This window comes from Muscardinus avellanarius, assembly GCF_963383645.1.
Source record: "Muscardinus avellanarius genome assembly, chromosome: 16".
In the NCBI taxonomy this organism is placed as follows: domain Eukaryota; kingdom Metazoa; phylum Chordata; class Mammalia; order Rodentia; family Gliridae; genus Muscardinus; species Muscardinus avellanarius.
This window is the reverse complement of record NC_137802.1, coordinates 44,875,062-44,896,537: the sequence shown is the minus strand read 5'-3', so window position 1 is coordinate 44,896,537 and position 21,476 is coordinate 44,875,062. Positions and strand designations below refer to the sequence as shown.

Here is a 21,476-nt window from a genome sequence, read left to right as displayed (position 1 = left end):
CAGACACTGAAGTAAGCGGAGACTTGGCTTCCCTTGGCGTGATGGCTGTGGCTCCTTTCTCTACCAGGATTCCAGATTCTGCCTCTCCTGTTCACATGGCAGTGCCACGCCACCCTCTTTGGCTTCTTTATTTGGTGCTTAGCAGGAAGCCGGAGGAGACTCCCTTCCCTTCTGCATAGTTTATTCTTCCTCAGCTGGCCCGGCCCTCCACAGGCCTCCTTCCCTGCCTGCCCCATTCCATCTGAAGCTCTGACCTGGGCCTCAGTTGTTCTTTTATGCCCAGCTCAGGTTTTTGGCTCATGATGGGTCTCGACTGGCCTTCCTTTCCCTTCCCTGATCTGGAATGGGCAGAGTGAGGAGCCATCATTATTGGGTGGTCAGAAGGCAACCCCACCCCACCCCTCATTTCCTGAAGGCTGCATCTTAGAGTGAGAGGGCAGGAGGAGGAGCCATGGCGGCTCACACCTGTAATCCCAGTGTTTGGGAGTCTGACATAGGAGGATCACAGGCTTGAAGCCAGCCTCAGCAGCTTAGCAAGGCTCCCAACCACTTAGGGGCACTCTGTTTCCAAATAAAAAGTAAAATAGGGCTGGGACTATGGCTTGGAGGTAAAAGGTCCCTGGGTTCAATCCTCACCAACACACACACACACACACACACACACACGGAGTCCCCCAACCTGACACTAGGTGACTTGTCCCAGGCCCGGATCGTGAACGTGGATACTGGGGAGCTGGCAGAGCTGAACAAGCCCGGAGAACTGTGCATCCGAGGGTACTGCGTCATGCAGGGCTACTGGGACGAGCCTCAGAAGACCTTCGAAGCAGTCGGGCAGGACAAGTGGTACCGGACAGGGTGAGAAGCCAGGACGGGGCTCTGGCTCCTGAGGGGAGGCTGGGGGTTCTGGGGCTGAGCTGGGAACTATGGGAGGACAGGAGGGTCAAGAGGGCCCCCCCATCTGGATACTCACCTTCCTGAATGTGTGCAGCGTGGGTCGTCAGGCCCCAGTGTGGCAATAAGACACCAGGACAGCGTGCTGTACCCACACTTCCAATATCTGGGATCTGTCGCTCGTTGGTTAGCTCAGCATGTTCTTAGCACGCACTTCCGAAGTGCCAGCCCTGTTCAGGGCTGTTGGCCAAGTGCAAAGCGGGGTGAGAAGGACCCTGCTCTTTTGTCCCACGTGTCTGGTGGAGGGACACAGATGAAATTGGATATTGTAAAAATTAAATGAGGTTGGGCATGGTGGCACACGCCTGTCATCCCAGTACTTGGGAGGCTGAGACAGGAGGATTGCAGGTTCAAGGCCAGGGCACAGTAATTTAGCAAGATCCTATTTCAAAAATAATAAGGGGCCGGGCGTGGTGGCACATGCTTGTAATCCCAGCATTCGGGAAGCGGAGACAGGAGCCTCAGCTACTCAGAGACCCTGTTTCAAACATAAAAAGGAATTATAAAAAGTAGGGCTGGGAGTGTAGCTCGGAGGTACAATGCCCCTGGGTTCCATCCCCAGTACCACAAAATAAATAAATAAAAATAAAAAATAAAAAAGAATGAAGGTGTAGCTCAGAGGTCCAATCTCCATAGGCTCAATCCCCAGTACCACATAAAAAAAAAATTAAATGGGATTATAGAAGAAAAAATAGCTGTGCTGTGATGGGGAGAGAAGCTTTCTTAGACAAGGTGGCCAGACCAGGCCCCTGGAAAAATTTACGCTAAGATCTGAATGGGTGAAAGGAAACCAGCCATGAAAAGCATATTCACAGATATGGTTTACTGTTTCGCTCTGCCTTCCTGCCTAGACTGTAAGTTCCAGGAAGTATGTCCTACTCCTGCTGTGTCTCCCCGTGTCTAGAACAGTGGGGGACACGTAGCCAGGTACTCAGTAGCTGTTTGATGGACAAGTAAGTGAATGGGCCAGCCGCATACAACAGAGGTGAGCGGCCATCCCTGGCCTTTCCCCACAGAGACATCGCCACCATGGATGAGCAGGGCTTCTGCAAGATCGTGGGCCGCTCCAAGGACATGATCATCCGCGGGGGTGAGAACATCTACCCGGCGGAGCTGGAGGACTTCTTTCACACACACCCACAGGTGCAGGAAGTTCAGGTGAGGCGCACAGCCAGGGTGAGACCCGAGGAGCAGGAAACACATAGGAAGACGATGATGTCTGGTATTTGTCTCTGACCCTGAAAGGTGGTGGGAGTGAAGGACCCCCGGATGGGAGAGGAAATTTGTGCGTGCATCCGGTTGAAGAGTGGGGAGACCACCACAGAGAAGGACATCAAAGCTTTCTGCAAAGGGAAGGTGGGACCCTCTCCTCTGCTGATGGGACTCATGCACTCACCTGTCTCTCCCCGAATCCATCCAGGGGCGGGGGGCCCTGCCTGGATGGACTCGGCTCTCAAACCACGCCTGTCCTCTGGCCCGACCCTAGCCCGGTGACCTTGCCTAGCCTCACGACGCACCTCTCTGCTCCGCAGATCTCCCACTTCAAGATCCCCCGCTACGTCGTGTTCGTCAGAGAGTACCCCCTCACCATCTCAGGAAAGGTTCGTAAAGTGGGGCGGGCAGCCTAGGGCCCAGCCTTTGCCTCCCTTGGCAATGGATAGTATAGTCTCCTCATTCTGGTTTGCCCCAGACCATTGGATTTTAGTGCTAACAAGCCCACATAAGTGAGACTCTGAGCAACCTAGTGAGACCCTGCTTCAAAATTAAAAAGTTAAGCCAGATAGGGTGGCGCATGCTTGTCATCCCAATACCTGGAAGGCTGAGACAGGGGGACTGCAAGTTCGAGGACAGCCTCAGCAATAGTGAGACTCATCGACTTAGCAAAACCCTGTTTCAAAAAATAGGGCTGGGGGTATGGCTCAGAAGTAGAATGTAGCTCAGAAGTAGAATGCCCCTGGGTTCCATCCCCAGTCTCACTCACACACACACACACACACACACACACACACACACACACACACGAGTTAAAAGGCTGAGGGTACAGTTCAGAAGTCCAGAAAGCCAAGCCTGTGGGTTCAATCCCCAGGGACACATGGACGCACGCACACACATGCCTGGGAAACCCCTTAGTCCCAGGCAAACTGTGGTGAACCCTGCCTGACTCTCTCTCCTTTCTCTTTCCTCTAGATCCAGAAATACAAACTCCGAGAGCAGATGGAAAGGCATCTGAAGCTGTGAATGAAGGGGTCAGGGGTGTCCTCCCTGGCCCGCCCCAGCCTCTCCCCCAGGCTTTGTCTTTGAGATTTGGCATAAAGCGTTCCCTGTGCCCCTGGTCTCCGGCTGGTGCTCTCTGGGCAGCTACGGTGGGGTGGAGAAGGGAAGAGAGGGAAAGGGAAATCAGCACTTACAGACCTATTTCTCTGGGCATTAGCTACTTAATTTAACCCTTACCCCATCTGTTTGAGGTTTCAACCGTATTTAAAATTTCTTTATTTTATTTTATTAGTATATCCTCAGCCCTTTTAGTAAAAAAATTTATGTTTAGATATGGTCTCACTAAGTTGCCCAGGCCCGCCTCAAACTTGGAGCCCTCTTTCCCAAATTGTTGGGATTACAGGCATGCGCTAATGTGCCTGGCCCACTTTTCCTTTTTTTTTTTTTTTTTTTTTGGCAAGTCTGGGGGTGGAACCCAGGGGCATTTGACCCTCGAGCTATACCCCCTGCCCTATTTTTTATTCTTTATTTTGAGACAGAATCTCACTAAGTTTCAGAGGGCCTCATTAAGTAGGTGAGACTGTCCGCGAGCCATGATCCTCCCGTCTCAGGCTCCCAAATGCTGGGATTACAAACGTGTGCCACCACGCCTGGCTTTTTTTTTTTTTTTTTTTTTTGGTGCTAGGGTTTGAATCCAGGGGCATTCTACCCTTGAGTTACACCCCTACCCCCTTTTATTTTAGCTTTTTTTTTGGTGGTGGTGGTGGTACTGGGGTTCCTAGAAACCCTTCTACCTCCGGGCTACACTCCCAGACCTATTTTATATTTTTATTTTTGGAAACAGGATCTCTTAAGCCAGCGAGACTGGCTTCAAACCTGCCGGATCCTCTTGTCTCGCCTCCAAAGCACGGGGATTACAAGCGTGCGCCACCACGCCCAGCTATTTTATTTTATCTTATTTGGTACTGGGGATTGAACCCAGGAGCATTCTACCTTCAAGCTATACCTCAGCCCTTTTTATTTTTATTTATTTTTTGTTTTGAAAGAGTCTTGCTAAATTGCTGAGAGTCAGAGTTGCTAAGGCTGTCCTTGAATCTGTGATCCTCCTATCTCAGGCTCCCAAGTCACCATGTCCAGCCTTATTTAATTTATTGTGGTACTGGAGATTGAACCCAGAGGTATTCTACTTCTGAGCTACACTCCCAGCCCAGTATTTTATTCTTTATTTTTGAAACAGGGTCTCACTAAGATTTGGAGAGCCTCACTAAGTAGCTGAGGCTGGCTGCAAACCTGTGATCCTCCTGTCCCAGATTCCCAAGTACTGGGATTACAAGTGTGCTATCACACCCAGCTATTTATTTATTTATTTATTTATTTATTTATTTATTTATTTATTTTTGCAGTACTGGGGATGGAATCCAGGGGCATTCTGTCTCCGAGCTACACACCTAGCCCTATTTTTTTTGGGGGGGGGGGTTCTAGGGATGGAATTCAGGGACATTGTACCTCTGAGCTACACCCCCGGCCCTATTTTTTTTTTTTTTTTTTGGTGGTACTGGGGGTGGAACCCAGAGGCTTTCTGCCTCCAGGCTATACTCCCAGACCTATTTTATATTTTATTTGGAAACAGGGTCTCACTAAGTTGCTGAGAACCTCACTAAGTAGCTGAGGCTGGCTGCAAATCTGTGATCCTCCTGTCCCAGACTCCCAACTACTGGGATTACAAGTGTGCCATCACACCCAGCTATTTATTTATTTATTTATTTATTTATTTATTTATTTATTTTTGCAGTACTGAAGATAGAATCCAGGGGCATTCTGTCACCGAGCTACACCCCTAGTCCTATTTTTTTTTTTTTTTTTTTTTTTGCAGTTCTAGGGATGGAATTCAGGGACATTGTACCTCTGAGCTACACCCCCGGCCCTATTTTTTTTGGTGGTACTGGGGGTGGAACCCAGAGGCTTTCTACCTCCGGGCTATACTCCCAGACCTATTTTATATTTTATTTGGAAACAGGGTCTCACTAAGTTGCTGAGAGCCTCACTAAGTAGCTGAGGCTGGCTTCGAACCTGTGCGATCCTCCTGTCTCAGCCTCCCAAGCGCGGGGATTACAAGCGTGTGCCACCACGCCCGGCTTCCCCTGGCCCTAATTTTTATTCTTTATTTTGAAACAGGGTCTCACTGAGTTGGGAAGGGCCTAAGTAGCTGAGGCTGTCCGTGAACTGTACTCCTCCTGTCTCAGCCTCCCAACTGCTGAGATTACAAGCGTGCACCACCACACCCAGCCCAGTTTTATTTATTTTGAAACAAGATCTAAGTTGTTGAGGGCCTTGCTAAATTGCTGAGGCTGCCTTTGAACCTGCAATCCTCCTAGGTCAGCCTCCCAATTACTGGTATTACAGGTGTGCACCACCAATGCCTGGCTATAGTCTTCATTCATCTAATTCCTTTTCACATGTTCCCAGATTAGTGCAGCAAGAAGTATTATTATTATTATTTTTTATTATTATTGCAGGTGTGGGGATGGAACCCAGGGGCATTCAACCTCCGAGCTACACCCCCTGCCCTATTTTTTATTCTTTATTTTGAAACAGGGTCTCACTAAGTTGCAAAGGGCCTAAGTAGCTGAGGCTGTCTGCAAAACGTGATCCTCCGGTCTCAGCCTCCTGAATGCTGGGATTACAAGCATGTGTCACCATGCCTGCAAGAAGCATTGTGTGTGTGTGTGTGTGTGTGTGTGTGTGTGTGTGTGGTACTGGGGGTGAAACCCAGAGGCTTTCTACCTCTGGGCTATACTCCAGACTTTTTTTATATTTTATTTGGAAATAGGCTCTCACTAAGTTGCTGAAAGCCTCACTCAGTAGCTGAGGCTGGCTTCGAACCCGTGTGATCCTCCTGTCTCAGCCTCCCAAGCGCAGGGATTACAAATGTGCGCCACCACGCCCGGTGAAGCATTATTTTTTTAAATAACAGCTTTGAGCCGGGTGTGGTGGCGCACGCTTGTAATCCCCGCGTTTAGGAGGCAGAGACAGGAGGATCGCACAGGTTCGAAGCCAGCTGTGCTGGCTTAAAAGACCCTGTTTCAAAAATATAAAATAGGTCTGGGAGTGTAGCCCAGAGATAGAAGGGCTTCCAGGAACCCCAGTACCACCATCAAAAAATAAATAAATAACAGCTTTGTTAAGATATAATTCATATACTATGCAATTCATCCATTTAAAGTACAAAATTTTCAGTGGTTTTAATATATTCACAGATATGTGTAACCATCACCAAAGTTAATTTTGTTTTTGTTTTTGTTACTGGGGATTGAACCCAGGGGCATTCTACCTCTGAAGTACACTTCCAGCCTTATTTTATTTTATTTTTTTATTTTGAGACAGGGTCTTGCTATGTTGCTGAAACTAAATCTTCCTTTCTCAGCCTCCAAAGTACTAGGACTACCTGCATGCACGAGCACCTGGCTCCAAATTCATTTCTGAACATTATCATCACCTCAAAAAGAAATTCCATCTGGGTGTGATGGAGTATGCCTGTAATCCTGGTACTTGGGAGACTTAGCTAGGAGGATCACGAGTTTGAGACCAGCCTCAGCAACATAGTGAGACTCTCAACAACTAGCAAGACTCTGTTTCAAAAAAAAAAAAAAAATAGGGCTGGGGGTGTAGCTCAGAGGTAGAATGCCCATGGGCTCAATCCCCAGTACAAAAAAAAAGAAAGAAAGAAATCTCATAACCCTTAACTATCACCCCACATCCTCTCCGACAACCCAATTTTTGTTTTCTTTTTCATTCTCTTTTTTTTTTGGGGGGGGGGCAGGGTTCGCTCATGGGTAGGGCCAGATAAAGCAGCCCGTAGCTTGACCCAAGAAATGAAACAGTGGCTTCCACAGGCACATGGGTATTGTTACTGAACCAGGCTGGCTCTGCTGGCTGTGCAGTTTGCCAGTCACTGAAATGATGAGTTTTTCAAGAAAGTTGATTCATGAGGTGGCCAAAACACAAGGAGATGGAAGAACCAAGTTTCAGATCCTTCCCACAGGGTTAGGGTGTGGAGATATTTATGAGCTACCAAAGCAGGGCGATTTACAAGCAGGGGCAAAGTGACCCGAGGTGACGCAATTGGTGGTCTGCGCATGCGTGATCAGTCTTCGTGGCTCTATATAGGACGCATGCCCAGAAAAACGGTGGCTCTGAAAATGATCTGAGGGTGGTTTTGGGCTCCGTGACATCAAACTCATGGGATACTTGCATGGTCCAAAGTGAAGAGTCAATGGCTTCAACAAAAGTGGTCTTCAGGTCCCTGAAAGGCAAACTTTATCACCAGGTCAGGATCTGCACATCAGAGGTGTTACCTACAGCAAAACCCGTGGGTGACTAATAATATATTGTTCCACTGTGTGACCTCCAAATTAGTGATTCTTAAAGCCAACGAAAAGCAAGTGACGAAGCCGGGCCTGGTGGTGCACTCCTGTAATCTCAGAAATTGAAGGGATCACAGGTTGGCGTCCAGCTTCAGCAACTTACTGAGACCCTCCACAACTTAGCAAGACCCTGCTTCAGAATAAAAAAAATAAAATAAAGCCGGGCGTGGTGGTGCACGCTTGTAATCCCCGCGCTTGGGAGGCTGACACAGGAGGATCACACAGGTTCGAAGCCAGCCTCAGCTATTTAGTGAGGCTTTCAGCAACTTATTGAGACCCTGTTTCCAAATAAAGTATAAAGTCCCTGGGTACCACAAAAAAAAAATAAATAAATAATAAATAAAATAGAGCTGAAGGTGTAGTTCAGAGGTAGAATGCGCTTGGGTTCAATCTCCAGTAATACACACACACACACACACACACACACACACACACACACACACACAGAGCAAGTGAAGAAGTGAAGCAAGATGGTTTATTGAGTTTCCCCTCCTTTTTGGTTCCCAGTTTGAAGAGACAGAAGATTTCCTCCTACCTGCAACTCCTACCTCCCAGAATGTCTATCCCCAGTAAAAGCTGCTGCTCCTGTTTTAAGAGAATGAGCCCGGGGCAGGTGTGATAGTGTACACTTGTAATCCCGGTACCTGGAAGGCTGAGAGGAAAATTGCAGGTTTGAAGCCAGCCTCAGCAACTTAGCAAGGCTCTCAGCAACTGTGAGACTTCCTAATAAAAAAAATTAAATAGGGCTGGGGAGGGGTAGCCCAGAGGTAGAAGGCCCCAGAATTCCACCCCCAGTACAGAGAGAGAGAGACAGTATGTGTGTTACGGTGAAAGACAACTGTAATTCGAGTACTTAGGAAGCTGATACAGAAGGATCACAGGTTTGAGCACAGCCTCAGCGGCTGAGATCTTCAGCAACTTAGACTCTGTTTCAAAATAAAAAAATAAAAAGGAACTGGGTGTGGTGGCGCACGCTTGTAATCCCAGCATTCGGGAGGCTGAGACTGGAGGATTCTTAGTGAGGCCCTCCGCAATTTAGTGAGATCTTGTTTCGAACATAAAGAATAAAAAATAGGGCAGAGGGTGCAGCTCGGAGGTCAAATGCCCCTGGGTTCCATCCCCAGACCCCCCCCCAAAAAAAAAAGAAAAGAAAAGTAAAGAAGCCAGGAGTGGCGCCACATGCTTGTAATCCCAGCATTTGGGAGGCTGAGACAGGAGGATAGGGGTTCGCAGACAGTCTCAGCTACTTAGTGAGGCCCTCTGCAACTCAGTGAGACCCTGTTTCAAAATAAAGAATAAAAAAATAGGGCAAGAGGTGTAGCTTGGAGGTCGAATGTCCCTGGTTTCCATCTCCAGATCTGCAAAAAAAAAAAAAAAAAAAAAAAAAAAAAAAAAGAAAAGAAAAAGAGAAAGAGAAAAAAAGAAAGAAAAAGGTAGGGGCTGGTAGTGTAGTTTGGTGGTATAATGCCCCTGAATTCAATCCACAGTGCCCTCTCCATCCCTCCACCCAAAAATAGATTCAGCCCAGCCGGGGGGGGGGGGTACACCTTGTAATCCCAGTACTTGGGAGGCTGTGACTGGAGGATCACAGGTTCAAAGCCAGCCTCAGCAGCTTAGTGATGCCCTCCGCGACTTAGTGAGACTCTGTTTCCGAATAAAATTTTTAAAAATAGATCTGTGGGTGTATCTCAGAGACAAAAGGCCCCTGGATTCCATCCTCAGTACCACCAAAAAAAAAAAAAAAAAAATTCAGCCCAAGTGTCCTCTTCTCCTCCATGGACTCCCCCTGCTCCGCTCTTATAACCAAGGCCCCCACAGCACCCTGGCCTGGCGTCCAGAGGCACTGCATTAGTTCATATAGCCTGTCCTGACTTGGTTTGCTTCTTGCTTGTCCGACGGGGACTGGATCTTACGCATCTAGATGTCCCCAGCAGCGCCTGGCGCTGAGCCAGGCACATAAAACGTGAAAGAACTGACCGAACGAACTCAACCCCTGGATGGGTCCTGGGAACTCGGGGCCCTGGCGTCGGGTGCCAAAAGCCAGCGGCGCCCCGAGCCCCTGGAGAAGAGCGGCCCGGCGACCGCGGTGCGCGCCGGCGTCCGGCAGGTGGCGCTGCAGACGCGCGGCCCGGGAGGGCGCGCCGCCTCTTCCTTCCGCCCGGCCGCATCCGCCACCCGCTCTGTACGCCCCCGTGCAGCCCCGGCGCTTCTCGAGCGCGGGTCTCCACTCCCGCCGCGGTGGAGGCCATGGTTCTCCCCGGAGCCCGGGCCCGGGCCTGGGGGGCAGCGGCCAAAGCCGCCCAGAGGCGCCGCCGCGTGGACAGCGCGGGAGGGCCCCCAAGCCCGGAGCCCGCGAGCAGGCGCGCGGCCATTTATGTGCACGTGAGTGGGTGGGTGGGCGCAGTGCCGCGGCTGCCCCGGCGGAGCCCCGGTGACGTTCGTCCACCTGGGAGACCAGCCTGCAGTCTGCAGTCTCCCCCGTCCCCCAGATGAGGTCTGGTAATAGGACCTGGTGCCCTGGTCGGGGAATGCCATGTCCAGAGACCTGAAGTCCCTGGTACCCACCAGCTCGGTGACCTTGGCCACGTGATTTCCCTCCTGAGTCTCAGTTTTCTCATACTGACGTGGGCCTGAGCCCAATGCGACCTGCCTTGCCGAGTGGAGTGGCTTAGATGTCGTGGACACTGTTGACCTCGGGATGGGGAAGGGAATGCGCGGGGTGAGCCCTGAGAGCGGCCAGGGCAGCCCGGGGTCACACCTCACCCCTTCCATCCACCCCCGCCTGCCCGCAGTGGCCGTATTGCGAGAAGCGCTGTAGTTACTGCAACTTCAACAAGTACATCCCCCGGGGCGTGGACGAGGCTGCCATGCGGAGCTGCCTGGTGACCGAGGCCAGGACGCTGCTGCGGCTCAGCGGGGTGCGACGGTATGAGGTATTGGGATGGAACACGACAGGTGCGAGGCAGTCCCAGAGGGGCCCACCAGGTGCCACCTTCTCCATCTTCTTTTCCCAGGGTGGAGTCTGTGTTCTTTGGTGGGGGGACGCCCAGCCTGGCCAGTCCCCACACCGTGGCTGCTGTCTTGGAGGCAGTGGGGCAGACAGCCCACCTGCCGGCGGACTCAGAAGTCACCTTGGAGGTTAATCCCACTTCTGCCCCAGGCCCGAAGCTGGCAGCCTTCGGGGCAGCGGGAGTCAACAGGTTGTCCATTGGCCTCCAGGTAAGGCATCTCACCCACCCAGCCCAGGGCACACAGACCTGCAGGGCCCTCTCCCCTCTGGTGGCAGTCATTCACTGGGTGAACATTTCTGGGTCAAGGGCCCAGTACACAGTAGACTCTTTGGGGGATGCTGTGTTTTGTTTTGTTTTGTTTTGCATGGCTGGGAGTGGAGCCCAGGGCCTCATGCCCGGTAGGCAAGTGCTCTACTACCAGCCAGTTACATCCTAATGGTGACACTTTTGCACCTGTTTAGTCTAAGTCTGCTTAGACATGCTAGCCCATAACCTTCACGAGGAAGTATGCAGGCATGTCTCTTTGTATTCCAAGCACCTTTTATAGTGCCCAGGACATAGTAAGTGCTCAAAAAAAGATTTGTAGCTGGGTGTGGTGGCACAGTCTTGTAATCCCAGTATCTGGGAAGCTGAGACAGGAGGATTGCAGGTTGGAGGCCAGCCTCAGCAAGTAGTAAGACTCAGCAACTTAGTGAGAAGCCTAGGCTGTGGTGTGCGCACACACACACACACACACACACACACACACACACACACAGACATTTTTTGCAGGAGGCAGGCACATATTCAGATTATTGTGGCCCATGCTGCCTATAACAGGGTCTCTACAAAAGGCGCTCAGAGTACAGCCTGGATAGCTTAGTGTGATGAAAATCTAGAAGCTTTCCTGACGGAGGTGCTGTTTGAATGGGAGGAGGCATTCTCCAGGTGAGAGGGTGTAGGAGGAAAAGACACAGGATATGGCTGAGGCTTGCGTGTTTAGGGGACCTGTGAGTCATTCCTGTGACTGGGGAGGCTGGAGACAGGGCCGCCAGGGAGGGCCTGAAACCTAACAGGGCCTCTAAGGAGTTCAGGTTTTCTCCTGCTAGTGATAGGGAGACATCAAAGGTTCTTAAGTAGGGGGTGCCTATTCCAGCTTCACTGCTGCTATTTTTCTATCTGAAATTGTCCCACTTTCCAATACTACCACTTATCATAGGTGTTCCCACTGTACTGCTTCTCTTAAGATAGTGGGCTTTGACCTGGTAGGATATATGGAAAGGAACACATCATTTCTGAGATATTCCTGCCCAAAATGTTATGTGTCTGAATATGTGTGTGTGTGTGTGTGTATGTGTGTGTGTGTGTGCATGTGTGTGTGTGCGTGCGTGTGTGTGTGTGTGTGTGTGTGTGTGTGTGTGTGTGTGTGTTGGTACTGGGGATTGAATGAACTATACCCCATCCCTTTTTATTTTTATTTTGAAACAAAGTCTTACTATGTTGCTGAAGCTGGCCTCCAGCCTGTGATCTTCCTATTCCATAGTACTGGAATTACAGGCACATGTCGCCACGCCCAGCCTCAAAATGTCTATCATAAAACAAACTGTGAGGAAACATCAGGTATACCTAAATGGCGAGATTCTTATAGCTAGGGGGTGTAGCTCAGTGATAGACCACTTGCCCAGCCTATGTGAGGTCTTAGGTTGAATGATCTTCAGCACTGGGTGGGGGGGGGGGAGATAGAGGGGGGGGCTGACTTTATTATTATGGTAAGAACAAATTATGTGAAATCTACCGTCTTAATAAATTTTTACCTGCGCAGTACAGTCTTGTTCATCATAAGCACAATGTATACAGCCAATCTCCAGCATTTCTTCACTAAGAGACACTTTCAGAAATGACTGGCCTTTTCTCTTCCAAAAAAGTCAGTGTCAAGAAAGGCTGAGACTCTCGAGTAGATTAAACGAGGCTAGGGAGATGACGGCCGAGTGCAGCGTGTGACCCCTGGTGGGAAGGAAGGAGGAGGTGATCGCTGTAGATATGACCTGGACAGTTGGCCCTATTTGAATATGACTGTATATTAGATAATGATGGTGGGTCAGTGTTACACTTCCTGAATTCTGTTCCTGGATCATGGTTATGTAAGATAATGTCCTTGTCCTTAGGAATTACACGCTATAGTATTTAGGAGTTACAGATATATTATCTGTCACTCTGCTCTCCAACACACCCTCCCAGCTCCCTGCTGGGTGCTGTGTTTCCCCTTACTTGTGTCTACAGTGCTGTGCCTGCTGAATACTTGAAGTGTGGCTATTTAAACAAAATTAACTTACATGTGTCTAGTATCTATGGTCTTGGACAGTGCAGATAATAGAATCTTTTTAACCTCAGTACTGGGGAGACTGAGAGGAGGATCAAGGATTCAAGGCCAGCCTAAAACAAGTGAGGTCCTTGCCCAGGCGTGGTGGCACACGCTTGTAATCCCAGCATTCGGGAGGTGGAGACAGGAGGATTGTGGTTTGAGGACAGCCTCAGCTACTTAGTGAGGCCCTTTGCAACTCAGTGAGACCCTATTTCAAAATAAAGAATAAAAAATAGGACTAGGGGTGTAGCTCAAAGGTAGAATGCCCCTGGGTTCCATCCCCAGTACTTAAAAAAAAAAAGTAAAGCCCTCCAATTTAGCCAGACCCTGTTTCTAAGATAAAATAAAATAGGGTAGGGGGTGTAGCTTATAAGTAAAATGCCCCTGGTCTCAATCCCCAGTACTAAAAAAATAAAAATTAAAAAAAAAAGAGTATCTCCATCATCACAGGAAGTTTTTCTGGGCAGTGCTGGTCAATACCTTACTCTGATGATTCAGTGCAATAACAATGCTGTATGTGCATCTTTAGAGAGAGAGAAAGCAATTGTAGCCAAATGTTGGTGAGTCGAGATGAAGGTGTGTATTGTGCTTTTTCTTTCAACTTGTCTAGAAGTTATTTCAAAATAAAATAGAAGTTGCCAGGCGTGGTGGCGCACGCTTGTAATCTCCACGCTCGGGAGGCTGAGACAGGAGGATCGCACAGGTTCGAAGCCAGCCTCAGCTATTTAGTGAGGCTCTCAGCAACTTACTGAGACCCTGTTTCCAAATAAAATATATAAAATAGGTCTGAGAGTATAGCCCAAAGCAAAAAGCCCCTGGATTCCATCCCCAGTACCACAAATAAATAAATAAATAAATAAATAAATAAATATAAATAAATAATAAAAATAAAATATAACATAAGAAAAGACTACGGGGTTTACAGTCAGAGAGTCCTAAATTCCAGATCTGACTTTGCAGCTGTATGACCTCAGATAAATTTAAAGTCGCTGACCCTTGGCTTTCTCCACTGTAATTGGAGCTAATTGGAGGTTATGAGCTCTACATTCACCTGCCAGTGACTAGGAGCTCTGGGTACCATCTCCAATATCATCCTGCTTCTCCACCTTCCAGCACCTGCTGGGTGCCATGTTCCCCATGTTTGTGTCTACAGTGCTGTGCCTATGGCATCCCTGCCACCCTCTAAGCTGGCCAGCATGCTTACACCTGACCCTCTCTTCCCAGTCCCTGGACGATGCTGAGCTGCGGATGCTGGGGCGGACACACTCAGCCAGCGATGCTCTGCGGACGCTGGCGGTGGCTCGGCGCCTCTTCCCTGGCCGGGTATCCGTGGACCTGATGCTAGGGCTGCCGGCTCAGCAGGTGGGGCCGTGGCTCGGGCAGCTGCGGGAACTGCTCCAGCACTGCGATGACCACCTCTCCCTCTACCAGCTGTCCCTGGAGCGAGGAACCTCGCTCTTCACCCAGGTGCAGCAGGGCGCCCTTCCTGCTCCTGACCCGGAGCTGTCTGCCGAGATGTACCAGGAGGGCCGGGCCGTCCTCCGGGAAGCCGGCTTCCGCCAGTATGAGGTTTCCAACTTTGCTCGGAACGTGAGTCCTGGGGTGATGGCTGGAGGTGAAGTTGAGTCCTCTGATTAGAAGAGCCCCGCTGGGTGCTCTTAGGCCTGAGATGGCAGGACACAAGAACCCCATGTTTCTTATCTGAGCAAAAACAGCCACCCTCCTCCCTCTGGGCTGATTGTTCCCTCCTTCCCCACAGGGGGCGCTGAGTACCCACAATTGGACTTACTGGCAGTGCGGTCAATACCTTGGCATTGGGCCTGGTAAGCAACCAAAGGGGTGACTTAGCAGAGGAATGGCATGGCTGTGTGAACTCGGGCCATTTATTTAACCTCTGTAAGCCTGTATTTCCTCATCCGTAAAGTGCAGCAAAAGATAACATCTTACAGAACTGTTGAGTGTGTATTGTAAAGTCCTTGGTATACTGCCTGGGGCTGTGTCTGTGTTAGCAGGTATCAGAATCTCCTGCAGGGCATGTTAAAACTCAGAATGCTGCCAGGTATAGTGGTACACGCCTGTGATCCCAGTACTTGGGGGGCTGAGACAGGAAGATTACAGGTTTGAGGCCAGCCTTAGCAACCTAGAGAGACCGTGTTTCAAAACAGAATTAAGGAGGGGGCTAGGAGGGTGTAGCTTGGAGATAGAGTGCCTCTGGGTTCAATCCTCAGTAACACACACACACACACACACACACACACACACACACACAAGAAACTCATCCCAGGCGAGGTGGCACACGCTTATAATCGCGGCGTTTGGGAGATGAGGCCCTTTGTAACTCAGTGAGACCTTGTTTCAAAATAAAGTATAAAAAAATAAGTCAGGCCTGGTGGCACACGCTTGTAATCCTAGCATTTGGGAGGCTGAGACAGGAGGATCTGGGTTTGTGGACAGCCTCAGCTACTTAGTGAGGCCCTTTGCAACTCAGTGAGACCCTGTTTCAAAATAAAGGAATAAAAAATATATAGGGCTGAGGGTGTAGCTCAGAGGTAGAATGCCTCTGGGTTCCATCCCCAGTACCACAAAAAAAAAAAAAAAAGAAAGAAAAAGAAAAAAGAAACTCAGAGTGCTGGATCCCACCTCCAGATTGTTGATTAGTCAGGTCTGGAGGAGAGCCCGAGGATTTGTATTTCTAGCACATTCCATGCTGTTTGTCCGGGGACCGTATTTTGGGAACTACCTCATATAATTCTGGGAAGCACACAGCTAGCGCTTATGAATACAGGGGTGGTTGTTGATATTGTTAGGGGCCCATGGGCGATTTATGCCCCAGGGGGCTGGAGGCCACATCCGGGAGGCTCGGATCCAGACCCTGGAGCCTGACAACTGGATGAAGGAGGTGATGCTGTTCGGTCACGGCACCCGGAAGTGCATCCCGCTGGGCAGGCTGGAGCTGTAAGCATCCCAGGACCGCACCCAGGAGCACCTCCATGTGCACATCTTTATTTCCTGCCTTGCTCCGCCCACACCCGGCCCCATACTGCATGATTCCCATTACCCCCATCAGCCATCCCAGCATCATGTTTAAAGATGGGAGAGGCACAGGTCTCCTCTTCAGAACCCCTTGATGATTTATTTTTTTTTCAGGCTGGAGGAGGTTTTGGCCATGGGGCTGCGCACTGATGTGGGGGTCACTCACCAGGTAAGGGGTCAGAGGCTCTCATAGGCTGCTTCCTCTTGTTTTTTTTTTTTTTTTTTTCTATAGTACTAGAAATTAAATCCAGGGGTGTTTTACCTGTGAGCTGCACCCCTAGCCCTGTTTAATTTTTTTTTTTTTTTTTGGTGGTACTGGGGGTGGAACCCAGGGGCTTTCTACCTCCGGGCTATACTCCCAGACCTATTTAATATTTTATTTGGAAACAGGGTCTCACTAAGTTGCTGAGAGCCTCACTAAGTAGCTGAGGCTGGCTTCGAACCTGTGTGATCCTCCTGTCTCAGCCTCCCAAGCGCGGGGAATTCCAAGTGTACACCACCACGCCCGGCTCCTAGCCCTGTTTATTTTTTGTTTTGAAACTGGGTCTGATAAGTTACTGAGGTTGACCTTGAACCTGCAATCCTCCTGTCTCAGCCTCCTGAGTACTGAGACTATAGGTGTGTGCCAATGTGCCTGGCCAGTCTCTTTCTTTCTTGCCTACCCTCTCCCTCTAGTTCCCCTGGGGTTGGCAGCTGGAGGTTGGACCTTGGTCCAGCTGGGGCCTGATAAGCAGGAGGTAATGTGGTACAGTGGTAGGAACCCTGGGCTAGGACTGCAAAGGCCCAGTGCTGATCCGCTCCCCATTCCTCCACAAACTTGAACACAAATCATTTCAACTCTTTGCGCCTCCATTTTATCAACTATGTGAGGGAATAGACTAGATAAAGGATTTTCAAATGTTTTTAAGCCGCACTGAAACCTCAGAGAAGGAGGCGTAGTAGATAATGATTGACTAGACCCAGAGCTGATAAAACCCTGGCTGGGGCTGGCTACTGGCAGAAGGAAGAGGAGGGAAAGGAGCTGGCTTTCATCCTGAATGTGTGGTAAGAGTAAAGGTGCCCAGCCAGGACTGCTGCACACCTGTAATCCTGGTATTTGGGAGGCTGAGACAGGAGGATCACAGGTTCCAGGCTAGTCTTAGACACTAAGCAAGACCCTGTTTAAAAATAAGTAAATACTGCCGGGCATGGTGGCGCACGCTTTTAATCCCTGCGCTTGGGAGGCTGAGACAGGAGGATCGCACAGGTTCGAAGCCACCCTCAGCTACTGAGTGAGGCTCTCAGCTACTTAGTGAGACCCTGTTTCCAAATAAAATATAAAATAGGTCTGGGAGTATAGCTTGGAGGTAGAAAGCCTCGGATTCCACCCCCAGTACTACCAAAATAAATAAATAAATAAATAAATAAATAAATAAATAAATAAATAAATAAATAAAATAAATAAATACTATAGGAATAGGGTATAATTCACAGGTAGAATGCTCCTGGGTTCAATCCTTAGTACCATAAAAAAGAAGGAAAGAGTGCAGGTGCCCCTCTCTGCTGGCCCGTTGGCCTGTCCTGGTGTTTGTGAATATCAGCGACTGAGGTGGGCCCTCCTCTGCCCCTCCCCACGCCCCTGCCAGTGGTCCAGAGTAGCTCAGCCAGCTCGTCACTTCCGACCTTCTGGTTTTACAGCACTGGCAGCAGTTGGAGCCCCAGCTGACCCTGTGGGACGTGTTTGGAGCGAGCACAGAGGTGGCGGATCTGTCAGAGAGGGGACTTTTGCTGCTGGACCACAGGTGTGTTGGGGGGCAGTGGGCAGAGGAGGCTTGGGGACCCAGGAGCCCTGGCTACAGGTCCAGAGACCCAGGGAAGTGAGGAAGACTGGCGAGGAGGGGCCTGTGATGCAGGGGCTTGGCACTGAAACAGCCACTCACATCCAGGCCTCTCGGTTTTCCAGGGGTCTCCGGTGTTCCTGGGAGGGCCTGGCTGTGCTGGACTCCCTGTTGCTGACCCTCCTGCCTCGTCTTCAAGAGGCTTGGCTGCAGAAAAGCCCCTCACCAGTGCCAGGAGGATGAGCGGATGTTTCTGGGTCCCAGGAGAAAGCCAGGCGGGCTTGGAGACATCTCTGCTGCTGGCAGGTGCCATCTCTGCTCTGAGTGGCCATTGCCAGGCCCCGGCACCCCCAGGTGTGTGGCTCTAGTGAAGGGGGTGGGAGGACATTTCTGGTCTGGGAATTGGCATTCCATCCACCATCTCAGGATTCTCCCACCAGCATGGGCTCCCCGGCTGGGCACTGCACATCACCCATGCCAGCTTTTGTTTGCCTTTTTGGTACCAAATAATGGCCAGTGTTTGAAAATCTTTCCAAAGGGAATTGCCTCCCTTGGAGACATCCTCACTCCGGAGTGAAGACCTGAGATGGCTATATGAGCCAGGAAAGCTGAATCCTGGGCATGGATCTTAAGCACAAAAGGATTTAACATGGGAATGACGCATTTATAAAACCATTGGGTTTTTGAGAGTCAACACCACTTGTCTCACATAATGTCCCATATTCTGGGTGTGATTGATTGTTTCCTAAGGATTGGGTGCAGGTTGAGTTTTTTTTTTTTTTTTTTTTTGGTGGTACTGGGGTTCCTGGAAACCCTTCTACCTCTGAACTACACTTCTAGACCTATTTTATGTGCCAGTATTGGGAATGGCCTAGGAAGATTTGAGAAAGCTCTGATTATTAATATATTTCAAAAATAATTGTGTCAAAATGGCGGCAGACCTGGAGAGAGAAAGACTTGCCTTTGGTCAGGAAGCAAACAGCTACTGAAACTTAGATTGACTTAGCTACATGTAATTAGCAAGTCAATAGGAGAGGAGAACTAGGCCTTTCTCTATCTAAAGACAAATCTACATGATAAGCCAGCTAAGATGGTAAGAGGGGTCAACCTTCATGAAAGTAGACACCTCGCCACACCTTATTGGGGAAGGTACCTTACAGGGTAAGGGGAGGTACCTTACTACGTCAGAGTCACGCAAACAAGATGGAGGTCATGGGTATAAAAGGCTGAGTCCACTTGTAATTCCTTTGGTGTATTCATTTCGAGTCACCCCCTCATGCCATTTTCTGTATTTCTATCTTTTAATAAACTTCTTTAAATCTTCAGCAACTGTCCAAGCTATGCATATTTATTCTTAGCTTAGGACAAGAACCCGCGGTAATTTTCTGGTGTGGGTCGTTTTGAATTTTGTTATGGGTTGGGGGAAAGTGTGTCCGGGACCCTCGCAGGGGTTCCCGGGGAACAGTTTCCACAAACCATACTCTCCCCCAAACCGTAATAGTTTGTATTTTTTTATTTGGAAACAGGGTCTCTTAAGCCAGCATGGCTGGCTTCAAAACTGTGCGGATCCTCCTGTCTCCGCCTCCCGGATCCTCCTGTCTCCGCCTCCCAAGCGCTAGGATTACAAGCGTGTGCCACCATGCCCGGCTAGGTTGAGTATTTTTAGCAAGAATAATTTGAGCTGGGCGTGGTGCCACTTGCTTGTAATCTAGTACTTGGGAGGCTGGGGCAGGAGGATCGTAGGTTCTTGGCCAGCCTCAGCAACTTAGTGAGGCCCTCTGTAACTTAGTGAGACCCTTTTTCAAAGTAAAAAAATATTAACTAGGGATAGGGGTGTGACTCAGAGGCAGAATGCTCCTGGGTTCAATCCCTAGTGCCAAAAACAAAAAAATAAAGAATATTTTGTAGGTGTTGTGTATCTCAGTGTTCTTATTGCTAGATCAACCCAACTGTCAAAACTGCTAATCTTGATTATTTAATGGTGAGTCTCTGTCTCCATTGCCCAAGTACATTTTTCTCCTTGAGATTAAATAGTTTATAATCTGTGGAGTAATACCTCGAGACCAAGTGAATGTTTTGTTCTCTGGCAATCATTTGATTATTGACTTGGTCATCCATTGATGATCCTTGCCCAAATCCATTTTTTTTTTTTCAGTACTGGGGATGGAACCCAGGGGTATTCTACCTCCAAGCTATACCCCTGCCCTATTTTTTTTATCCTTTATTTTGAAGCAGAGTCTCACCGAGTTGCAAAGGGCCTCACTAAGTAGTAGCTGAGGCTGTCTGCAAACCACGATCCTCCTGTCTCAGCCTCCCGAATGCTGGGATTACAAAGGAATGCCACCATGCCTAGCTTCCAAATCCATTCTTAAATTGAGGGTTAAAAAATGTTGATTTCTGGATCCATTATTCTTTGTACATTAATTAACTGGCATTTGTTCATTAAGAAAGAGCATTTTAGAGCTGGGCGTGGTGGCACAGCTTGTAATCCCAGCATTCAGGAGGCTAAAACAGGAGGATCAAAGTTCACAGTCAGCCTTAGCTATACTTAGTGAGGTCCTTTGCAACTCAGTGAGACCCTGTTTCAAAATTTAAAAAAATTGGGCTGGAGGTGTAGATTGGAGGTAGAATGCCCCTGGGTCCCAACCCCAGTAACACACACACACACACACACACACACACACACACACACAGAGCATTCTAGGTGGGTGTAGTGCCACATGCCTGTAATCCCAGTGCTTGGGAAGCTGAGACAGGAGAATCACACATTTAAGACCATTCTCAGCAATTTAGTGAGAGCCCTCAGCAACTTAGACCCTGTTTCAAAATAAAAAGTAAAAAGCACTAGGGATATAGCTTGAACGTAGAATGCCCTTGTATTCAATTCCCAGTACCAACCCCACCCCTCCAAAACTTTTTTCCCTTTTTTTCCTAAGGCTGATCTTCTTAACCTGAAAATTATATGCTAGGGGTGTGTGTGTGTGTGTGTGTGTGTGTGTGTGTGTGTGTGTGAGAGTGATATCTGAGTTGTGCTGCAGATTGAGGCACGTTCCACTCAGCCTCTAGTGGCTGCTGGAGGCTGGGGCTCCCCCTGCCTCTCAGAGGTAAGCACATGCATTTCCCGTGTGCCCAGTGGGTGTGAATGTCAGTCCTTCCTTGACCCTGTAGTAACATGGTAAGTGTTACTCCTCCTCTATTCATGAAATATTCAGCCAGCACCAGCGCTGGGCCAGGCACTGTGATAGGCAAGCCGAGAGGAGTAAGACCCGTTTCAGCCCTCGAGGAACTCTGTCATGTTGGCAGAGATAGATCCCACGTGGGAAGAGATAGATCCCAGGGCTGTTCGTCAAGGGGCGCAGAGGCCGGGGGAGCCTGGAACGCATTGGCTTCTGAGGGGCTGGGAGCAAGAAAAAATGGCTTTTCTTACCACCTTCAGTGCCCCAGTCCCCTAGAAAGCCCAGTGCCAGGATAGCTCGCAGGGTGACCTGTGCCGCGCAGGGACACCTCTTCCTGAGCCTCCCCTCATCTTGATATTTAAGAAGCAAGCATGGGGCCAGAGCAGGCGTGCCATCAGATAACCTGGGCTCACTCAGGTTTCTCCCCGCCGCCAGGTCTCCTGGCACCTGAGATGTCCGTGCCCTCCCTGCTGGGCACCTCACGAGGCCGTGCAGAGGGCTGGATGGGA

At 49.5% G+C, this 21,476-nt stretch overlaps 2 protein-coding genes across 4 annotated transcripts in view; both read left to right on the top strand.

Moving 5' to 3' along the window:
• ACSF2 (acyl-CoA synthetase family member 2) overlaps positions 1–3,189 on the top strand; it is a gene marked incomplete at both ends in the record, with an annotated part of 46,592 nt that extends 43,403 nt beyond the window's left edge. For all 3 annotated transcript variants that reach the window (XM_080712946.1, XM_080712945.1, XM_080712944.1), the window contains 5 exons: positions 704–855; positions 1,968–2,109; positions 2,197–2,307; positions 2,484–2,552; positions 3,139–3,189. In XM_080712946.1, coding sequence (XP_080569072.1) covers positions 704–855; positions 1,968–2,109; positions 2,197–2,307; positions 2,484–2,552; positions 3,139–3,189 — 525 coding nt within the window. The remainder of the gene's footprint in view (positions 1–703; positions 856–1,967; positions 2,110–2,196; positions 2,308–2,483; positions 2,553–3,138) is intronic.
• A 6,647-nt stretch (positions 3,190–9,836) lies between these two features.
• On the top strand, positions 9,837–18,034 carry RSAD1 (radical S-adenosyl methionine domain containing 1; the record flags this gene model as incomplete). The annotated part of the gene is made up of 9 exons (XM_080713525.1): positions 9,837–9,971; positions 10,382–10,515; positions 10,604–10,808; positions 14,166–14,531; positions 14,701–14,764; positions 15,749–15,896; positions 16,089–16,143; positions 17,652–17,755; positions 17,917–18,034. The coding sequence occupies 9 exons, from the start codon at positions 9,837–9,839 to the stop codon at positions 18,032–18,034; spliced, it is 1,329 nt and encodes a 442-aa protein (XP_080569651.1).
• Between the last annotated feature and the right edge of the window lie 3,442 nt (positions 18,035–21,476).